Source organism: Gorilla gorilla, chromosome 4 (genome assembly GCF_029281585.2).
Source record: "Gorilla gorilla gorilla isolate KB3781 chromosome 4, NHGRI_mGorGor1-v2.1_pri, whole genome shotgun sequence".
Taxonomy (NCBI): Eukaryota; Metazoa; Chordata; class Mammalia; order Primates; family Hominidae; genus Gorilla; species Gorilla gorilla.
This window is the reverse complement of record NC_073228.2, coordinates 57,117,786-57,140,203: the sequence shown is the minus strand read 5'-3', so window position 1 is coordinate 57,140,203 and position 22,418 is coordinate 57,117,786. Positions and strand designations below refer to the sequence as shown.

At 46.3% G+C, this 22,418-nt stretch overlaps 1 protein-coding gene and 1 long non-coding RNA gene across 4 annotated transcripts; one reads left to right on the top strand and one right to left on the bottom strand.

The window, feature by feature from the left end:
* Positions 1 to 102: 102 nt before the first annotated feature.
* On the bottom strand, positions 103 to 8,927 carry CCL5 (C-C motif chemokine ligand 5). 3 transcript variants are annotated; one of them, XM_031010599.3, is made up of 4 exons: positions 8,662 to 8,827; positions 6,958 to 7,069; positions 3,997 to 4,078; positions 103 to 894 (listed from the first exon to the last, which is right to left on the bottom strand). In XM_031010599.3, the coding sequence occupies exons 1-4, from the start codon at positions 8,735 to 8,737 to the stop codon at positions 700 to 702; spliced, it is 465 nt and encodes a 154-aa protein (XP_030866459.1). In that variant the 5' UTR covers positions 8,738 to 8,827; the 3' UTR covers positions 103 to 699. The 3 variants fall into 3 exon arrangements, with proteins under 3 accessions (XP_030866459.1, XP_030866458.1, XP_055244401.1); XM_031010598.2 differs by lacking the exon at positions 3,997 to 4,078 and having other exon boundaries at positions 8,662 to 8,927; XM_055388426.2 differs by lacking the exon at positions 103 to 894 and having other exon boundaries at positions 3,938 to 4,078.
* Positions 8,928 to 11,967: 3,040 nt separating this feature from the next.
* On the top strand, positions 11,968 to 13,655 carry LOC129533816 (uncharacterized). Its single transcript, XR_008680181.2, has 2 exons — positions 11,968 to 12,312; positions 12,447 to 13,655. It is a non-coding gene; the product is annotated as an uncharacterized lncRNA (long non-coding RNA).
* Positions 13,656 to 22,418: the final 8,763 nt, after the last annotated feature.

The window sequence follows — 22,418 nt, the reverse complement described above, 5'->3', positions numbered from 1 at the left end:
TCCAAATCTAGGATGGACATCAGGTGTTTGCAAGCCCTGGACCCCTGTGTGCTTAATGCTCACGGGGAAGGACAGTTCCCCAGGAGGAAATCAAGAGTCAGCTTTATGGTTGCATTGAGAACTTTAATGGTAAGCCGATTTTTCATGTTTGCCAGTAAGCTCCTGTGAGGGGTTGAGACGGTGGAAGCTTAAGAGTGCAGTGTTCCTCCCCTCCTTGCCTCTAGAGGCATGCTGACTTCCTTCCTGGTCACAGAGCCCTGGCAAAGCCAAGGGGTTTCAGAGCTCAGAACCTAGAGACTTCCTTTTGACAAAGCAGCGCCTCAGAAGCTCTTCTAGGCTTTAGTTGGGGAGGCTTTTTGTTGTTGTTGTTGTGATGGAGTCTCACTCTGTCACCCAGGCTGGAGTGAAGTGGCACAATCTCAGCTCACTGCAGCCTCCACCTCCTGGGTTCAAACAATTTTCCTGCCTTAGCCTCCCGAGTAGCTGGGATTACAGGCATGGGCCACCACGCCCGGCTAATTTTTGTATTTTTAGTAGAGATGGGGTTTCATCATGTTGGCCAGGCTGGTCTCGAACTCCTGGCCTCAAGTGATCCACCCACCTTGGCCTCCCAAAGTGCTGGGATTACAGGCGTGAGCCACCACGTCCAGCCTGAGGAAGGTTTTTGTAACTGCTGCTGTGTGGTAGAATCTGGGCCCTTCAAGGAGCGGGTGGGGTAGGATAGTGAGGGGAAGCCTCCCAAGCTAGGACAAGAGCAAGCATAAACAGGCAAATTTGTGTAAGTTCAGGTTCAAGGACTCTCCATCCTAGCTCATCTCCAAAGAGTTGATGTACTCCCGAACCCATTTCTTCTCTGGGTTGGCACACACTTGGCGGTTCTTTCGGGTGACAAAGCTGTGGGAGAGGAGAAGAAGAGGGAGGATGAGACCTTGTCAGTACCGGGACAGCCAGTTTGGGGGATGAAGTGGATTAAGGTATAAAGGGAAATGATAATGATATCGGGGTAGGGCATATTTGGAGCTCCATAAGATTTTATTTGTGGCTTTTAAGGAGAGAACATTTCCTCTTCTGTTGGATCAAAGGGCTCCAAGCCAGAAACAAATTTGTGTGCATTTTAATCACCTTCACACAAATGCATGTAGCCTGAAAAGCTAAGAGGATACGGAGCCTAGAAGCCCAGGGCTGAGCCTGCCAATCACTAGACTTTTCTCAGCACTTCCTCTGCTCCAGGCCTTGTGCTGGGTGCCTAAGATGCAGAGAGAATAAGGTGTCCCTCAAGAACTGAGACATGGTTGAATAAGTGAGAGACAAGAAGCTCTTTTTTTTTTTTTTTTTTTTTGAGATGGAGTCTTGCTCTGTCACCCAGGCTGGAGTGCAAGTGGCACGATCTCAGCTCACTGCAACTTTCGCCTCCCGGGTTCAAGCGATTCTCCTGCCTTAGTCTCCCAAGTAGTTGAGACTACTGGCACCCGCCACCATGCCCAGCTAATTTTTGTATTTTTAGTAAAGATGGGGTTTTACCATGTTGGCCAGGATGGTCTCAAACTCCTAACCTCAGGTGATCCACCCACCTTGGCCTCCCAAAGTGTTGGGATTACAGGTGTGAGCCACGGCGCCTGGCCTTTTTTTTTTTTTTTCCTTTGAGACGGAGTCTCACTGTCACCCAGGCTGGAGTGCAGTGGCACGATCTTGGCTCACTGCAAGTTCCGCCTCCCGGGTTCACGCCATTCTCCTGCCTCAGCCTCCTGAGTAGTTGGGACTATAGGCGCCCCCCACCATGCCTGGCAAATTTTTTGTATTTTTAGTAGAGACAGAGTTTCACTGTGTTAGCCAGGATGGTCTCGATCTCCTGACCTCGTGATTCACCCGCCTTGGCTTCCCGAAGTGCTGGGATTACAGGCATGAGCCACCGTGCCTGGCCGAGAAGTTCTTAAAAGAACATCTGATTTGGCTTTAGACAACGCAGTGCCTGGCACACTCAACAAGTGAATACATCTGTGCATGGGTGGGTGAACGAAAGACGGGCATGACCTTGAGTCTTCATTTCACCATTTATTAGTTTGATCATTTTGTGCAAATCACTTAAAGCCTCTGTGTCTATTTGCTAAGCTCTGAAATGTAGATAGAAATAATTCTTTGCACAATTACTGTGAATCTCAAAGGATAATATGTATGAATAAGTTTGGAAAAATACCATTCATGTGTTGTTACTAGAATGCTCTGAAACTTCTCCTTTAGGGTGGATGAGAGCAACATGAGACTAAAAGTCCTGGTACTAGACACTGTGGCTCAGGGGAGTTGAGGGCCATGAGATAATGGCAATGTCAAAGCACTTGCACCAAGTAACCAGCCAGAATGTGGAGGCCTATGAGAATCAGAGGCCTTATCTCTATAGTCATTGATGATAAAGCTGGAAATGTAAAAGTTGGGGGTCATGAGGGTCAGTCCAGCTGCCTGCCTCACCTGTCTGCTGGGAAATTGATTCTACCTGTGCGAGACCTTGGGCCTTGCTAGCAGCGCTGCCAATTAACACATTACTTCAGGGTCAGTCCTGCCTACTTACCCTTTCCCATTTTGGCTTTTCCTTTAGGATTTTTTCCTGCACATTATTCTTATTATTATTTGAAATTTGAACACTGATTTTACTTAAGTTCAAATACTGGATATGTTATTTTAGAGATTCTCATAGGAAGAAAATCAACTATTTATTGTGCAGCCATCCAGAAGTTTATTTATTTATTTTTATTTTTGAGACAGGGTCTCACTGTCACCCAGGCTGGAGTGTAGTGACATGAACACAACTCACTGCAGCCTCAACCTCCTGGGCTCAAGTGATCCTCCCACCTTAGCCTCCTGAGTAGCTGGGACCACAGGTGTACACCACCACACTTGGCTAATTTTTTAAAATTTATTTTTGTAGAGACAAGCTCTTACCATGTTGCCCAAGCTGGTCTCAAATTCCTGGGCTCAAGCCATCCTCCTGCCTCAGTCTCCCTAAAATGCTGGTATTACAGGGGTAAGCCACCATGCCTGGCCAGAAGTTTATTTTATTTTTTATTTTTGAGATGGTGTTTTGCTCTTATTGCCCAGGCTGGAGTGCAGTGGCACAATCTTGGCTCACTGCAACCTTCGCCTCCCGGGTTCAAGCGATTCTCCTGCCTCAGCCTCCTGAGTAGCTGGGATTACAGGTGTGCGCCACCACGCCCAGCTAATGTTTTTGTATTTTTAGTAGATACAGGGTTTCATCATGTTGGCCAGGCTGTTCTTGAACTCCTGACCTCAGATGACCACCCGCCTCAGCCTCCCAAAGTACAGGGATCACAGACGTGAGCCACCGCACCCAGATAGAAGTTTATTTTTTAAATCTTACTGACCCATGCAGTATGCCACATGATTACATAGCATAACAAAGGAATTATATGTCTCAAACAACACAGAAATTCCGCCTTTGCTTTTGTGATTACTATCACATTAAAAAAAATAGAAATGTATTCCCTAGATGGAAGTATTATTCCCAAATATGTTCTGATGTGCTATGTACCCACCTTATTTAAATATTTCATCACTCATTCATTCTTTGGTTTAATATTTTCATTCTTTCTCTATGCATGTATTGGTGTGTCTGTCAAAGTCATTAAGCTCTTGTGGTTCTCCTGATTCTGTGCCTAACAGCGTTAAAATTTTTTTTTTAATTGTGGTAAAATATTCATAACATAAAATTTACCATCTTAACCATTTTTGGATGTATCCTGCACATTCTTGAGCCTAAATATTTTCAGACAAAGTGAAGCCTTAGATTGTCTGGTGAGAATGAGGATTTCTTGGTTTCTCTTTGGGTTTCCCTTTCCCAGCCTCACTCAGAGCCACTTGACCATCTCTTTTTCTCCCACCCCGGTGTGCAGAGATGAAAAGGGAACAGAAGCAATATTCTGGCCTCTCATACTTTCTAGAGTTTGTGTTCTTATTTAGGGTGGTGTGAGAGTTTCAGACACAGACCTTGCCCTTGTTCAGCCGGGAGTCATACAGGAAATCCTGCCAGACTTGCTGTCCCTCTCTCTTTGGCATCCTTGACCTGTGGCTAGGAAGTCAAAAGGCCAGGAAAACAATACCTGAGATGAGGGTAGCTCAGGCCTCCATTTCCTGCCCCCAACCTCCCCGCAGACTGTGATAGCAAAGAACAGCCCCTCCTTGCCAAGTCTTCCCTCCTTACCTCCATTTTTGGCACCCTCTGCTTGCCTGACTTCCTCCTTCTGCCTACCCCTTAAGAGCGGATGTTCTCAAAGCTGCTGCCCTTTTCTCTTCTTTGTGTTTTTTCCTAAGTCTCTGGCCCTGGGCCTGGCACATAGTTGATGCTTAATGGATGTTTATTGAATGAGTAAGTGAATGAATGAATTGCATTCATTCCTTAAGTTTCACCTGTTACTTTTGTGTATGCAATAATGCATTTAGATGATAATGATAATAATAAGCTAACATTTATTCACCTACTGTGTACCAGAGCATATTCTAAGCATTTTCATCTTACTGTGACCCAGTGGGGGAAGTACTTCTATTACCCTATTTTGTAGAGGAGGTAATTGGGGTTACGAGAAGTTAATTGAAGGGCCTACACTCACCAAGTGTCATAGCTGGAGTCCCAACAAAGCAAACTAGCTCTAGAGCCAGTACTCACCAAGGCAGGCTGCATTGCCTTTTTAAAATTGGGATACCCCTTTTTCCCACAAAAGAATGTCATATTTTCAGCCCTAACACCCTTTCCTCAGCTACCAACCCTTCATTTCACCATCACCACTGGACATATCCACAGGGTTATCTTGCTGGCACCTTAGCTCTTTCCTCTTTAAACAGCTCTTTCACAAGGCTTAAGATGGTTCTACACTTCTCCAGCCAGAGGTGGAAACCTCAGTGTCATCCTTAACCCCCATCTTTCTCCCTTGCTCTTGAGCTCAAATCACCTGCTAGGGCTTGCAAATTCCACCTTTGAAGGTTTCAAAAGTGTCTGTCTTTGAAACCTCCTGTCTCTCCTTTCCTTCAGGCACTGTTCAGCCTCCAATACTACTCACATGGATAACAACAGTAGCCGCTAAACTGGACTCCTGTTTTCTCAGCTTTCCCTGTTCTAGCTCATTTTACACTTGACAGCTGCATTTAGCACTTTTGCTGCATTTTCCTGACACTCCGTGCTTTCCTACATGGAGACTGTACATAAACCAAAGTAGAATCCTGGGGGACAGTCCCTTTTCCTGATATATCCCATTCCCTAGGCTTTTCTCTGCCAGGCCAAATCTCTCATCAGACAGCACCATTTGCAGCAAACCTGTAAATCCCTGAAGCTGAATGTGTTTCCTCTCTCTTTCCCTTGTCATGTTTTTTTTTGCTGGGTACTCTAGTCATTGCTGTGTCTGTCTTGCCCCTCTTATTAGACTATGAGCCCCATAAGGTTGGGCTGGGACAGTGGCTTTAGTAATCTGTGTCTGCCAATAGTATGTGCTCAGGGAAGGATTTTCTTCTTTTGAAAAATATTTGTTTTCAGAAATAAAATTAATTGTTAAATATTACCATTATACTTAAAAGGATTCACCAGACCCAAAGTCTGTCTTTGAGTACCTCTAACTTTGCCAGTGTCATAAATTTTTGGATTAAAAAACTTCACCCTGGCTGGGTACAGTAGCTCACACCTGCAATCCCAGCACTTTAGGAGGCTGAGGCAAGAGAATTGCTTGAACCCAGGAGGCAAAGGATGCAGTGAGCTGAGATTGCACCATTGTACTCCAGCCTGGGCAACAGAGTGAGTGAGACTCTGTCTCAAAACAAAAACAAAAACAAAAACAAAAACTTCACTCTTATATAAGAAACTTCAGAATTGCACCATTTTCATTTTTTAAGTCTCTACCATAAATTTCTTAAGCAATTGTCACTAATGACGTTGCTATAGTAGAAAGAGGAGGCTCTAGAGATGGACTTCATCCCTCATTTACTGTGCAGCCTTGGCTAAATCAATAAACCTCTCTGAATCTTAGTTTCAATACCTGAAACATGGAGAGAATTATGCATACTTGTCAGAGCTAAGTGTAATTTAAAGATCATGCACATAAGACATTTGACACATAGTAGGCATTTCCTATATAGTAGGGTTTATTTTATTTTTCCAAATATACTAGCTTGCATATTTAAAGGTGAATCTCATTTCCTTATTTCTTCTCTGATGGATGGCTTTTTGTTTTTTTATTTGACTACAGTTATAGATCCCTGACCTCTGACCTCTTCTCCCTGGTTCCTCTGAGGTTTAGGTGGATTTGATTGGGTGTGAAATATGGGGGACTGTGTGAAATATGGGGTTCTTCACTGAAGGGGATGACTGACTTGATCTTCCCCACATAGGAGCATTCCAGACCATGTTTCAAGTAAAGGCCACACTAGTAAAGATTGGAGTCCTAGGCCAGGCACAGTGGCTCATGCCTATAATCCCAGCACTTTGGGAGGCTGAGGCGGGTAGATCACGAGGGCAGGAGATCAAGACCATCCTGGCTAACACGGTGAAACCCTGTCTCTACTAAAAATACAAAAAATTAGCCAGGCATGGTGTGGGCACCTGTAGTCCCAGCTACTCGGGAGGCTGAGGCAGGAGAATGGCATGAACCCAGGAGGTGGAGCTTGCAGTGAGCCGAGATCGCGCCGCTGCACTCCAGCCTGGGCAACAGAGTGAGACTCTGTCTCAAAAAAAAAAAAAAAAAAAAAAAAGATTGGAGTCCTAGGAACATAGTCCATTGGAGTGGGCACGATTCTCTAAGGACAGCTTGTCTAGTCTTTTTACATGGTAGCAGGGGACTCTGAGGCTAGAGATGGAGGAGCTGTGGCTGCTTGCAGCTGGAGGATAGGTGGGAGTGGGCAGGGCATCCTCTCAGAGGACTCCTGGGGGAACAGGCTCTGGGAGGGCTCCATGGGGCTGAGACTCACACGACTGCTGGGTTAGAGCACTTGCCACTGGTGTAGAAATACTCCTTGATGTGGGCACGGGGCAGTGGGCGGGCAATGTAGGCAAAGCAGCAGGGTGTGGTGTCCGAGGAATCTGGAAGAGGAAAGGAAGGAGGGAGACCCTTTTATTCATTGCTACTGCACACTTGACATTGTGCTGGACACTTTGTATGATTTATTTAGAAAGAACTGTTATCTTCCTTGACAGAAACTGAGGTTCAGAGAGGTAAAGTCACTTGGCCATGGATAAACAGTGGCAGAGTGGGGATTCCAATGCCTCATCTAATCCTTGAGCCAAGCTTGTATCCATCCCTCTACACCATAACCTTCTGCCCTGGGCTTTCAGGGCCTCCTCCTGGCTTGTCCTGGGTCCTCTGGCCTCATTCTTGCCCTTCCAGCATCCTCAATGGATTTGGAACTTGGTTTCTTTGAGACCTAGGGCAGGTTGTGGGGATGCTTCCAAAGCTCAGGCTCCATGACTCAGCCAGGATCCTAAGAGGGACCTGGAGATGCATATTGTATCTTGGGAGCTCTGGTTGAGCTGCAGTGAGAAGGGCTCTCAACAGAGAACTTCTTGTTGGTCAGTTAATTCAAGATGACATTGGGAAGCATCAGTTGCCGCTTCCCAGCAGAGAAGTAGTTTTTATTTTCCCAGCAAGATGGAACCAGGTTTGAATACCAGTCTCCCCATTTCCTAGCTGTGTGCCTCCATGGACAAGTTACTTAACCTCTCTGTTTTCCCATCTGTACGTCAAGGACAGCTACTCAAAGAAGAGTTGTGGGTATTAAATAAGATGTACAAAAATCAGCTGGGCACGGTGGCTCACGCCTGTAATCCCAGCACTTTGGGAGGCCGAGGCGGGCGGATCACGAGGTCAAGAGATCGAGACCATCCTGGCTAACATGGTGAAACCCCGTCTCTACTAAAAAATACAAAACATTAGCAGGGTGTGATGGCGGGTGCCTGTAGTCCCCGCTACTCCGGAGGCTGAGGCAGGAGAATGGCATGAACCCGGGAGGCGGAGCTTGCAGTGAGCCGAGATCGTGCCGCTGCACTCCAGCCTGGGCGACAGAGCGAAGACTCCGTCTCAAAAAAAAAAAAAAAAAAAAAAAAAAAGATGTGCCAAAATCAGCACAATGCCTGATCCATAGTAACCATTTAATTAGCTTTTATTATCCTCTCCTTGTTTTTATTTGTTTTTTAAATGTATTCACTCTAATAAAGCCACATACCCTCTCATAAGCCAATTTTTTTACATTTATGAAATGAGAGAGAATATGGCTGTCTCAGGGTCTCAGGAAGTTTTAGTTTAGTTAAATTTCTTAGAAACCCTGCTGCTGACAGGCATGAGTCAGACGTGTTTCAAAGTCAGTGTGAGCTACTCATGACTACTAATCTCCCCAACATGAGTCCACACTCAGTGAACACCTGTAGGCCTTGAGGGTGTAGACCTTGAAGACAGAAAAACTGATCAGGAGATCCCTGCCATGAAGCAGCATAGAGATCTCTCAAGGACAACAGGACATCTGGGTAAGACAATCCATACTAATGTAAATAATGGGGTTCAGACAGTATTCATACTACAGTTGAAAAGAGGGCAAGGTGTGGGACAGTCATTGGGATGGGGTAGGCATTCTAGGCAGAGTCTGACTCCAGGGGCTGTGGTGGTCAAGACCAGGACTTACATGGGGAGGCAGATGCAGGAGCGCAGAGGGCAGTAGCAATGAGGATGACAGCGAGGGCCGCCGCGGAGACCTTCATGGTACCTGTGGGAGAGGCTGTGCGAGGTCCACGTGCTGTCTTGATCCTCTGCAGGAATCCTCTGCAGCTCAGGCTGGCCCTTTATAGGGCCAGTTGAGGGGCACCCCCTAAGGGGAATTTCCAAAATAGCAACCAAGCATTGGCCGGTATCATAAGTGAAATTGCACAAAACGGAAAAGAAAACTGAAATAGCCTCCGGAAATGCGAGTCTCTGTCTCTCCCTCACTGCTCTCTCATCTAGAGTGAGCTCATCAGTTTCCCCTTTGACCAAGCACCAATGGTGGAAAAATTTCTCTGCTGACATCCTTAGTTTTACCTTCCAGGGAAGGGGTCCTCCTCAGAGAGCAGGAAGCTGCTTTCTTGGGGACAACAAGGAGCGGTAGTTAGGACAGGATCAGAAGTCACTGAGTCTTTATTACTCACTGAGTCACTGAGTCTTCAAAGTTCCTGCTTATTCATTACAGATCTTATCTCCTTTCCCTCATCCATGGAAGGATGTTATTTATAAAGTGTTTTATTGAGGAGGGTCCTCTGGATATACAGTCCCCAAACGAGGTGAGCACACTCACACTGTAAATTGAGGCAGTTGATCCGAGCTGGGCATTGGGAACCTTTTCACAAGATATGAGTTGGAATGAGTCCTCTTGTGGGAATTTCTTGCTTTCATCCTGGTCATAGGGTCTCTCCCATTTACTTGCTAAGCGACCTTTGGGAAAAGTGCTTAATGTCTTTGAGTTCTATTTCCTTGTTTATAAAGTGGAATAATTGATTAGAGACTTGTTGAGAAGCAGAGAGAGAGAAAGATCTCTTACAGCATACTCTATCATTATTGGCTACCATTTACTGAGGGCTTATCTGTGCCAGCCACTATTCCACTGTCTTAGCGCGTGTCAACTCATTTACTATTATTATCCCCATTTTATGAATGAGGAAACTCAATAAATACTGGGATCCCATCTCACTGTAAGGCCTTCTTGGGCACAAAAGTTACAGAATATGAAAGCTTCAAAGGACTTTAGGAATCATTTTTTCCATGTTCTTCAGTTGCACAAGAGGAAACCAAGGCCCAGTGAGCAGGAGTGACTTGCTAAGAACACACAGCAAATGAATGACAGAGTTGGGATCAGAACCCAGTTGCCCTCACTCCCACTTCAGTGCTCTGTCCATTAAGTACTGCCCAACATTAAAGGGTTCGTGGTTAGGAGTATTCTCAAAACTGAACCCATGTGGAACTTCTGGATTAGAGCTAGGGTCCTTACTGCATTCCAAAGAACTGGATACAGTAAATCTTCATCAATTCCTATTTTAGTAGTTCAGAATTAGCAACAATTTGGTCCGGGCTAGGCTGAAATTGGCATCTGAATAATAATAATAATAATTATTATTATTATTTTTGAGACAGTCTTGCTGTGTCGCCCAGGCTGGACTGCAGTGGCACAATCTTGGCTCATTGCAAGCTGTGCCTCCCAGGTTCACGCCATTCTCCTGCCTCAGCCTCCCGAGTAGCTGGGACTACAGGAGCTGGCCAGAATGCCCGGCTAATTTTTTGGTATTTTTAGTAGAAATGGAGTTTCACCATGTTAGCCAGGACGGTCTCTATCTCCTGCCCTCGTGATCCGCCCGCCTTGGCTTCCCAAAGTGCTGGGATTACAGGCCGTACCCGGCCAGCATCTGAATTATTTAAGAGAAAAGTGTTTATTGAGAGTGACAAAAGCGGCCGGGCGCGGTGGCTCACGCCTGTAATCCCAGCACGTTGGGAGGCAGAGGCGGGCGGATCATGAGGTCAGGAGATCGAGACCATCCTGGCTAACACAGTGAAACCCCGCCTCTACTAAAAGTACAAAAAATTGGCCGGGCGTGGTGGCAGGCGCCTGTAGTCCCAGCTACTCAGGAGGCTGAGGCAGGAGAATGGCGTGAACCCGGGAGGCGGAGCTTGCAGTGAGCTGAGATCGGGCCACTGCACTCCAGCCTGGGCGAAAGAGCAAGACTCCGTCTCAAAAAAAAAAAGACCTTTCTAGGTTACAGGTGCCATTCCAAGCTTTTTTTTTTTTTTTTTTTTTTTTTTTTTGAGACAGAGTGTCACTTTGTTGATCAGGCTGAAGTGCAGTGGCACGATCTCGGCTCACTGCACCCTCCACCTCCCAGGTTTAAGGAATTCTTCTGCCTCCTGAGTAGCTGGGATTACAAGCGTCCGCCACCATGCCTGGCTAATTTTTGTATTTTTAGTAGAGACAGGATTTCGCCATGTTGGCCAGGCTGGTCTCGAACTCCTGACCTCAGGCGATCCGCCCACCTCCGCCTCCCAAAGTGCTGGGATTACAGATGCGAGCCACTGCGCCTGGCCTTGTTCCAAGCTCTTTACAACAATCCTCTCATACCCTCCTTACAGCTCAATCAATTAACAATGGAAACGTAATTTTGGAAAGTATGGCCATTTCATTTAAAGAAACAAATTGCAAGCACTTTAGAAACATTCATCCAGCCACACAAAAATGTTCTACCAATTGTTTCCTTCACAAAGCCCTGTTAGGTCTAAGGTAAGTTACCAAACATGTGAGAGGTTCTGGAAAAGGCGGTGGGTTAAGAGCAGGGACTTGGCAGTTTCTCCTGTTTATTGTCCAGGTGGCCTCAGGTAAATTATTAATAATCTCTCTGGTCTCAGTTTCCTTACCTATAAATCAGTGATAATAATAGTTCCTCACACAACTATCGAGACAATTAAGTCCCTATAAATGTTCTCATGCTTGCAAAGCTCTTAGTGCAACGTCTGACGCATGTTAAGTACTTAATAACATTGCCTATTATTATCATGTTATCATTAAGAGTAAGATGTCAGTGCCTTTAAGGATATTCTGTAATTTATGCTTTTCAGCAGTCTAAACTAAACCCCCAGTCAATATGTATTCGTATTTGTTACAAAAAAATATTTATTTATTACAAAAAGCCTTTTTTTTTTTTTTTAAGACGGAGTCTCTCACTTTCGCCCAGGCTGGAGTGCAGTGGCACAATCTCGGCTCACTACAAGCTCCGCCTCCCGGGTTCACGCCGTTCTCCTGCCTCAGCCGCCCGCGTAGCTGGAACTACAGGCGCCCGCCACCTCGCCCAGCTAAATTTTTCTGTTTTTGGTAGAGACAGGGTTTCACCATGTTAGCCAGGATGTTCTCGATCTCCTGACCTCGTAATCTGCCCGCCTTGGCCTCCCAAAGTGCTGGGATTACAGGCGTGAGCCACCGCGCCCGGCCACAAAAAGTCTTTTTTAAAACAGATGGGTAGTTGAGGCTTAGAGGGGTTAAGTGACTTATAGTCTGGGTTCATGGGCTTTCTACCGCACTTCATTGTTTCTAGAGAAAATCATAAAACGATTGCCAAGGCTCAGTTTTCTTCTGTGAGCTCAATTTCTGTTTTCTTTCCTTGATTTCAGTTTCCCTCTTTAAGGAAGAAAGGAAAGTGTTTTCCTGGATACTAGATATGCTGAGTTGGGACAGGAGCTAAGGACAGAGGTGAGGAAACCCGCAGACAACAGCGACATGCTCCTCATCTTTGAGTCCCAGCGAACCTTTCCACTGTGTGTGTGTGTACGTATATCTGTGTATAAGTGGTGGTGGGACAGAGGGTGGGTGGGTAGGGTGGTGGGATGTTGGGATTGCTGAGTGGGAATAGGCAGTGGGAATGTCAAAAGTATTTTTGTTGTTGTTGTTGTTTGAAACAGGATCTCCAGGATCTCACTCTGTTCCCCAGGCTGGAATGCAGTTACTGATCACCTGCAGGCTTGAACTCCAGGGTTCAAGCGATCCTCCTACTTCAGCCTCCTGAGCAGCTAAGGACTACAGGTGTGCACCACCATGCTGGGCTAATTTTTTTTTTTTTTTTTTTTTTTTTTGAGATGGAGTCTGGCTCTGTCACCCAGGCTGGAGTGCAGTGGCGCGATCTCGGCTCACTGCAAGCTTCGCCTCCCGGGTTCACGCCATTCTCCTGTCTCAGCTTCCCAAACAGCTGGGACTACAGTCTCCCGCCACCATGCCCGGCTAATTTTTTGTATTTGTAGTAGAGATGGGGTTTCACTGTGTTAGCCAGGACAGTCTCGATCTCCTGACCTCGTGATCTGCCCACCTCGGCCTCCCAAAGTGCTGGGATTACAGGCGTGAGCCACTGCACCATGCTGGGCTAATTTTTAAATTTTTTGTATAGATGGGATCTTGCTATGTTGCCCAGGCTGGTCTCGAACTCCTGGCTTCAAGCGATCCTCCCACCTTGGCCTCCCAAAGTGCTGGGGTTGTAGGCATGAACCACCACACCCAGCCATGGGAGTATTTTTCTTCCCTTTCAGTGATTCTAATGGATTGTGAGGAGCACAGGAGGGAGGAGAATCTAATTTTTGTTTCATGTCTACCATTCATTTTCTCCTGTGCAAAATCAAGGTTTGGGCTTGATGGGCTATCTTCAATTTTTTCTCTGGTGCTAATGTACTGATTCCATAAGCAAATTAGAGAGCCCATGTAAACAGTATGGTGCCTGGTACAGGGTGGGTGTTCAGTGAATGGCAACTATCATTATTATTCACCCAGCACATTATGTTCCTGAAAACCAGGAACTGCTTCCTGTCTGACCCACTGCAGTGGTGGAGAGGATCAAGGGAAATAATGATCATGGATGTGCTTAGGAGACGTAAGGTGAGGTACACCATCATGGAGCTGTCTCTGCTCTCCCTGTCCCTTCAGTGTGCATGGTCCATACCACTCAGTCATTCCTTACCCACTCTACAGATTTTACTAAGAATTGCTGTGAACTGGGCACCCTTCTATGCTCTGCAGACACCATGGCTAGTAAGACAGGCAAAGACCTGCCATCTGGAGCTTGTTTGGATATAGGGTAGGGGGACAGGGAGAAGGGAGATAAACAATAAACAAGTAAATTTACACTCTTTTATTGTGAATCATCCTTTCACTAGTGTTGTCTTAACTCCATGAACACAGCGACAGTGTCCTATGTGTTTTCTATTTATTTGTGTTCTCCACCTGCTTTCCAATAAATGTCTTAGATAAGCTGCTATATCAATGCAGATTAAGTCATACTAACTTCTTGTAGCATCTTAATTAAATGGGCTGTCTGGAGTCAGACTTCTAGGTTCAAAATCCAGCTTCATGACTTATTTATTTATTTTTAATAAAAACTATTTTTAATAAACACTATTTTTAATAAACATCATATTTATAACATGATGTTTTGATATACATATACATAGTGAAATGATTATTCCAGTTAAACAAATTAATATATCCATCTCCTCATACAGTTACTGCTATTTGTGTGTATGTGGTGAGAGCACTTGAAATCTCTTCTCTTAGAAAATTTCCAGTATTCGGCTGGGCGCGGTGGCACACGCCTGTAATCCCAGCACTTTGGGAGGCTGAGGCGGGTGGATCACCTGAGGTCAGGAGTTCGAGACCAGCCTGGCCAACGTGGTGAAACCCGGTCTCTACAAAAAATACAAAAATTGGCCGGGCATGGTTAGTGGCACACGTCTGTAATCCCAGCTACTCGGGAGGCTGAGGCAGAATTGCTTGAGCCAGGGAGACGGAGGTTGCAGTGAGCCGAGATTGTGCCACTGTATGTACTCCAGCCTGGCCGACAGAGAAAGACTCTGTCTCCAAAACAAAAAAAAAAAAGAAAATTTCCGATATCCAATACAATATTATTAACTCTACAGTAGCCCTCCCTTATCTGTATTTTGGTTATTCTGGTTTTGCTTACTGAGGTTTCAGTTACTCTCGGTCAACCATGGTCAGAAAATATTAAATGGAAAATTCCAGACATAAACATTTACATAACTTTTATCACAGTATATTGTTATAATTGTTCTATTTTGTTATTATTGTTGTTAATTTCTTACTGTGCCTAATTTATAAACTAAAGTTTATCGTAGGTAGTATAGGAAAAAACACATAATAAAATAGTATATAACAGGTACTATCCATGGTTTCAGGCATCCACTGGCGGTCTTGGGACATCCACCACAGATAAATGGGAACTGCTGTAGTCCTCATGCTACACATTCGATTCTACATAACTGCAACTTTTTGCCCTTTGACCAGAATCTCCCAATTTCTCTTACAGCCCCGCCACTGGTAGCCAAAGTTCTACTCTTTGCCTCCATGTATTTGACTTTTTTAGATTCCACATGTAAGTGAGATCATGTAGTATTTTCCTTTCTATGTCTGCCTTGCTGTTATTAATGATGACTTTCAACAAGTTGCTTACTTTCTCTGGGCCTAAATTTCCTCGTCTGTAAAGTAAGATATTGGACCTAACCTGTTTGTGGCAATTGAGCCATTAAAGAATCTGATGAGGGCTGGGCACTGTGGCTTACGCCTGTAATCCCAGCACTTTGGGAGGTGGAGGTGGGTGGATTGCTTGAGCTCAGGAGTTGAAGAGCAGCCTGGACAACATGGCGAACCCCATCTCTACTAAAAATACAAAAATTAGCTGGGCATGGTGGCATGCCTGTAGTCCCAGCTACTCAGTGGGGAGGCAGGAGGATCGCTTGAGCCCAGGAGGCAAAGGTTGCAGTGAGCCAAGATCGAGCCACTGCACTCTAGCCTGGGTGACAGAGTGAGAACCTGTCTCAAAAAAAAAAAAAAAGAAAAGAAAAGAAAGGGCCGGGCGCGGTGGCTCATGCCTGTAATCCCAGCACTTTGGGAAGCCGAAGCGGGCGGATCACCCAAGGTCAGGAGTTCGAGACCAGTCTGGCCAATGTGGTGAAACCCTGTCTCTACTAAAAATGCAAAAATTAGCTGGGCGTGGTGGCGGGTGGCTGTAATCCCAGCTACTCGGGAGGCTGAGGTAGGATAATTGCTGGAACCCAGGAGACAGAGGTTGCAGTGAGCCGAGATCATGCCACTGCACTCCAGCCTGGGCGACAGAGCAAGACTCTGTCTCAAAAAAAAAAAAAAAACCAGTGCTGTGGCTCACACCTGTAATCCCAGCACTTTGGAAAGCCGAGGCAGGAGGATCACTTGAGGTCAGGAGTTTGAGACCAGCCTGGCCAACATGGTGAAACCCCGTCTCTACTGAAAGTACAAAAATTTAGCCAGGGGTGGTGGCACATGCCTGTAGTCCCAGCTACTTGGGAGGCTGAGGCAGGCGAATGGCTTGATCCTGGGAGGTGGAGGTTGCGGTGAGCAGAGGTCACGCCATTGCACTCCAGCCTGGGCCACAGAGCGACACTCTGTCTCAAGAAAAAAAAAAAAGCCTGATGAGGATGTGAGGGTGATCTGGCTGCAACATCTGTCACCCCATTGATCACCAGGGTTGGTTCTGTTACCGACCATAGTTTCTTGCGTTCTCCATGCAATAGAAATTGACATGAGGCCGAAAGACTTTTCCCAGACAAGACTTCATTGGAGCTTTTGCCTGGACATAAGGGAGGCAGCACAAGAGAGAATTCCCTGGCTGACTCTGTGCAAAGAGCCGGTAGGGCTTTTTAATTAGGCAAAGCATGAGAATTGACATCAGGGGTAGGGTATGCAGGCTGGGCTGGGCAAAGCGTGTGAGGGGTAGGGTATGCAGGTCAGCACTATTTGGTTGTAATGGTTACCTTGAGTAATGGGCTACCTGGTGGTCTAGCTGGGGCAACAAGTCTGTAAATCAGTTGTTCAGCATTCCTTCCTGAGGTGGAATACTCCACAACCTTGGTTTGATACTTGGATTTCCTAAGGCCAGTTCCTGGAATTTGTTAAGTAAAAGACATGGGTGAACATGGTGTCAGTGAGATGGTGGTGTGGGGTTTGTGATCAGTGGGAATTCATGAAAGAAAGTTCAGTGCTGGTGAGCTGCAGCCAAGCCCCACTCCCAGTCTGTCTCAATTTGGCTGATCTAGCTGGCTAGGCCCATGTCCCCTTCTCTCTTTACCGTTCCATGTGCATCCCTCCTAAAGCTGCGCACTTGGTTTAACCACCCAACGGGTTCTTCTTGCCCGCTGCCCAGATACAGCAAGTTTATCAAGACACAGGAATTGCAATAGAGAAAGAGTTTGATACAAGTAGAGCCAGCTAAACAGGAGACAGGGGTTTTATTATTACTCAAATCAGCCTCCCTGAAAATTTGGAGGCTAGGGTTTTTTAAAGGTAGTTTGGCGGGCGGGGGCTCGGGAAGCGGGAATGCTGATTGGTTGGGTCGGGGATGAAATCATAAGGAGTTGAAGCTATCCTCTTGCACTGAGTTGGTTCCTGGGTGGGGGCCAGAAGACCAGATGAGCCAGTTTACTGGTCTGGGTGGTGCCAGCTGATCCATCAGAAGGCAGGGTCTGAAAAATACCTCAAACACCCATCTTAGGTTTTACAATAATAATATTATCTACAGAAGTAATTGGGGAGGTTCATGATCTCGAGGCCTTTGGCTGCATGACTCCTGAGCCGTCATTTCTCATCTTGTGGCCAATGTGTTAGTTTTACAAAGGCTTTCTGGTCCCCAGGCAAGGAGTGGGTTGGTCTCAGGGAGGGGCTGTTATCATCTTTGTTTCAAAGTTAAACTATAAACTAAATTCCTCCCAAAGTTAGTGCTCCCTATGCCCAGGAATGAACAAGGGCAGCTGGGAGGTTAGAAGCAAGATGGAGTCAATTAGGTCAGATTTCTTTCACTGTCATAATTTTCTCACTGCTATAATTTTTGCAAAGGTAGTTTCAGAAGAGGACAACCTTCCCCAGTAGAGAAGGACTGTTCTTTGGTCAAGGGTATACGAGTAGCTGCACTCCCCTGCTAGAACCTCCAAACAAGCTCTCAAGGTCCATTTGTAGGAGAATGTAGGGTAGTCAAACTTCCAAGACTCCAGACACATCCAAATGAGGTGTTGCATGCGGCAGTGTGCCTTTCTTAAAAAAAAAAAATAATAATAATCTCATGAAAGCTGTGAACACTTCCACCAATCTGTAGAGACCTACACAGACAGACACATGTAATTTTGCATGTAAGGAGTTCATAGACCCTACAGGCTCACTGATGGGCCTCTTGATCCACAGGGCTTGTTCCTATCAGCTTTCACGCCTCTGGCACCCCTTTTCCTAGCATAATCCTCTAAAGCCAGGCCCATATCCCCTCCAGCCTAGTGTAGCCCCTCTCCTCCCCTCCCTTCCTGGCACAGTCTTTTTTTTCCCCCCCATCATTCACTCTTTTCCAAAGCTAAGCTGGCTGCTAGCCAAGGCTCACATTGTGATGTTAGGAAACCAAATGCAGGCAGAGAAAATGAAACCTTACTCCATCTGGATTCCAAAGCTTTTATCTGACATGGAGTTCCCCTCCTGACTTCAGACTGTGGGCAGCAGCTCTGGCTGTTCCAGTGCTCTTAAAAACATGCCCAAAGCAGGGACATTCCCCCCATCCTCTAGAAATCTGGGATCCCAAGAGAAGCCTGAGGCAAAGTCATTTCCTCCTGATGAAACTTAATTTTCCCTATCTGCAAATTGGAGGTTACTTCCTGGTTGTTTCTCTCCTTTGCCCCTGTTCACAAGTCTAAATATTCCCCACCTGAGACTGGAAGCTATCTCACTCTTTGTTTCTGAAGGACCCTGCATGGGGTACGTGCTTCATTGGTGCTGGTTGGAGGATCTGCCAGAGGCAATAGGGTGCAAGCCAAGACCTCGTAGCAGGCTCAGGGGACTTCCCAGGAGGAGGCAGAATTTGAACCCAAGACTCTACAACATCCTGGCCTCGATTTTTGGTCCAGCTCTGGTTGGTTCTTTCTGTGTTATTCTGTTCTGCTCCTCAATTCCTCTCCCCTCCCCTCCCCCTCCCCACCCCTTCCCCCACCCCCTCCCCCTCCCCTCTTCTGTCACCTTGCACTGTGCACTTTAATGCACATTGCACTATGTCAGGGTACTAACTTTGACAACTGCTCTCATAATTCCAACCACATTCAGGCTGAGGGTTGCAGCTTGGCTCCCCCTCACTCTTCTCACCTTCACCACACAGGACATTGGCTGTGCACAGCCACTTGTTTATTGCAGCTGGAGACCACATGCGGTGTGTTTGTTGATCAGAGCAGCGCTCACCTGCCTCTGGTTACTGGAGGAGCCTGTCACAAGATATCTTGGGGGTGGGGTGACCATGGGAACAAGGCCCATGGAGAAGCATCAGTTCTTCCAAAATGGCTGGGTGCCAGATGACTTCAGACTGTCCTTCTCCTGATACCTTGGGGTCTGTTTTTGTTGTTGTTGTTGTTTTCCTCTGCATGTTGGTGGCTGGTGGCTTCCCCTCTATTGGTGTATACCCTCTCATGAAGTACTCTTCAAGAACTCTTATTGCTGGAGCACTGCTGTCCCCTGCACACCCCACCCCTGCCCTTGGCCCCACTGCCTCCAGGCCCCAGGAGAAAGCCTGGTAAAGCAGGACAAACTTGGGGTTGAAATCAGATAGCGCATACTTTCTGTATGTCGTTTTTTGTTTGATTTTTCTTTAGAGATGTTGCCCAGGTGGGAATGCAGTAGCTGATCATTGCTTACTGTAACCTCAAACTCTTGTGCTCAAGCAATCCTCCTGCCTTGGCCTGCTGTGTAGCTGGGACTACAGGTGCATGCCACCATGCCTAGCTATTTTTTAAAAAAAATGTTTTCTATTGAATGTGGCTTTTGTGGCAGAATTTTTTTTTTTTTTTCCCTAAAGAGGGGATCTCACTATGTTGCCTAGGCTGGTCTCGAACTCCTAGCCTCAAGTGATCCTCTCACTTTGGCCTCCCAAAGTGCTGGGATTACAGGTGTGAGCCACCACATCCAACCCTTTCTATATGACTTTTTTTTTTTTTTGAGATGGAGTCTCACTCTGTTGCCCAGGCTGGAGTGCAGTGGCACGATCTTGGCTTACTGCAACCTCCGCCTCCCAGATTCAAGTGATTTCTGGCTAATTTTTGTATTTTTAGTTGAGACGGCATTTCACCTTGTTGGCCAGGCTGGTCTTGAACTCCTGACCTCAAGTGATCCGCCCGCCTTGGCCTCCCAAAGTGCTAGGATTACAGGCGTGAGCCATCATGCCTGGCACTTTTCCGTATGTCTTTGAACAAATTATTAACTATTTTTCACCTTGGTTTGCTTTCTGGAAATGGGGCTGAGAATACCTAACTCCTAGGATACGTCAAAGGATTAAATGAGGCAATCAGTAAATTGCCCAACACCATTTCTGGCACAAAGTAGATACTTGGAAAACAATTCCTTCCCTTTCTTTCCCCAAATGTCAAGGTGCCAGCATTTCTTCCCTCAATGGCTTCCCCTCCCAGTAGAGATGTTCATCTCACCGAGAGTTAGGAGGCATGGCGGTGGGGGAGGGGAAGTTGGGGATTTTCTGTGAGCTGTCAGGCACCGTGCTAGACACTACACATTATTTCACTTATTAGGAAGAAACACACAGAAAATGGTGATGACTCAGACCTGCCCCGAGCTCTCCTGCCCTCAATGCAGTGGGCTACAGACACTCAGCCCCATGCTCTGTCCTTCACTGGATTTCTGTCTCTCAGAGCCTGGCCACGGAGGGGGATGTGATCCTTCTCCCTTCTGGCTGTCCTTGCAGGCTAGCCCACATACCCCTTTTCAAAGAGTTTCACAGACAGGCTTAGGAAGGAAGCCTTAGAAAGGAAGTGACAAAGTTTCAGAATCTTACAGGATTCTGTAGTTGTAGTCTGGATCTGCTCTTTTTTAGCTTGTCCTGGGAAGCCCCTTGGCTTCTTGCCTATTACTTCCATTCTCAGGGACGGGGGTCCCAGTCCCCTGCTTCCCCACTATGCTGCTTCCCCTGCTTTCTAGTGTTCAGGTTAGAATATTAGGGCCCTTAGAACCTTCCTAGGCATTCATTGCATTTTTGAGGCTCTCCAGCTTGCATGAAAAAGTCCCCTTGGGGAATTTCCTCAAATTAGGGTTTGGAAATTCTGCACCGTAGTCATTCCTTCTAGTGTCAGCTTTGGGTGGTGAAAAGAGCAAGGAATAGGAATTAAGAGACCTAAGCTCTAGTTCCATTGCAGCTCCAAACCCACTTGTTACATTTTGGCAAACCACTTGCCCTTTGTAGGCCTAAGTTTCCTCATCTGTGAAATGAGGGTCTGACAATGTTATTTATTTCCCTCTTAGTTAAAAGATACAAAAGTAAAGGATTTCTAGTATACTAGAGTGAGATTTGGGGGTAAGTGTCCTGCTTGCTCCTAAAATCAGTTCACATTACTTCTCCTATGCGTAAGGCTGAGGGAGTAACATACCTTCTTTCCCTCTTATCCATCAAAGGCCTAGGACTCACTTTACCATTTAGCTCATGAACTTCTGTGAGCAGCACTGTCCTCCTCCGCTTACCCACTCATTCCTACCTTTTCACACGTCCCTTCACTCCATCCTGTCCAGCACGCGTCTATTCATTCATCTATTCCTTCATATCTGCATCTTGTGTCTGTTAAAATTATTTGTATTCATGGCCAGGCACAGTGGCTCATGCCTGTTATCCCAGGACTTTTGGAGGCTGAGGTGAGAGGATCGCTTCAGAAGTTCAAAACCGGCCTGGGCAACATAGGGAGACCCTGTCTCTACAAAAAATTTAAAAATTAACTGGGTATGGTGGCACACACCTGTGGTCCCAGCTACTTGGGAGGCTGAGGTAGAAGGATCACTTGGACCTGGGAGATTGAAGCTGCAGTGAGCCATGATCACACCACTGCACCCCAGCCTGGATGACAGAGCGAGACCCTGTCTCAGGAAAAAAAAAAAAAAAAACACACACACACACACACACACACACACACACATTATTTGTTCATAAGTGGAGAAAACTTTTGTGGACTGGGAGTGTGGAAAAAAGTCAACATGCATTTTTCCTGTTCTCTTACACCATAATAATACAGAAGACTTCTGTGACAAAATATGTAGGGGTTTCTTCCCACACACCAAGTAAGCAATTAGTTCTGCAGTGGACACAGCCGGGTGTCCACCAGTTAATTCAACTGTGACACCATCTACCTGGAAATAGCCTCAGAAACCACAGGTTGAAAAATCAGTTCCACAGAACTGCTCCCTCCTTCCCACCAGTCATGAGTCTGGGCTTCCAGAATGTCTGACCAGCTGGCTTCAAGTTGGGGTTACCATGACCCACCCTCTTCGGGGTTGATTAATTTGCTGGAGGAGCTTACAGAACTCATGGAAGCACTTACTTACATTTAAAAAGGATGCAAATAAATAGCCAGATGGAAAGATACACAAGGCAAGATCTGGAGGAGCTTCCGTTCCTGTGGAGTTGGGGTGCACCACTCGCCCAGCACGTGGATGAATTCTCCTTCACTGTCCTGTCAGCCTCCATGCGTTCAGCTATCCGGAAGCTCTCTGAACCTTGTCTTCTTGGGCCTTTTATACACTCGTTGGATAAGCATGACTAAAGCATGGACGACCATGTCGAAATGTGATTGGGCAAAAAGGGTATGACTTAATACTAACAGACCGAGGGTGGAATCCATCAGGGCCTGTCTGCTCAGATTCTTTTCGGCCTTTCTGTGCAGCATTCCTTCCTCCAGGGTATGGGGCAGGGCCCTCTCTGGAATGAGGGTCTTATGACCCACAATTAGATTAGAACCCTGCCTTGGGCAGGCGAAAGGAGGGCAGGAGAAGTCAGAGAGAGAGAAATTCTGCTTCCTGAGGCCTGCTTCTAAGGCCTAAAGTGTCCCAACATT

Excerpts from the sequence above, each read along its gene's own strand:
- CCL5 (XM_031010599.3), bottom strand. The coding sequence starts at position 8,737 with ATGAAGGTCTCCGCGGCGGCCCTCGCTGTCATCCTCATTGCTACTGCC. Across the intron at positions 4,079-6,957 it reads TGCTCTAACCCAGCAGTCGT|CCACAGGTCAAGGATGCCAA; the intron begins GTGAGTCTCAGC and ends TTGACTTCCTAG. Across the intron at positions 895-3,996 it reads CCCGGCTGAACAAGGGCAAG|CTTTGTCACCCGAAAGAACC; the intron begins GTCTGTGTCTGA and ends CCTCTCCCACAG.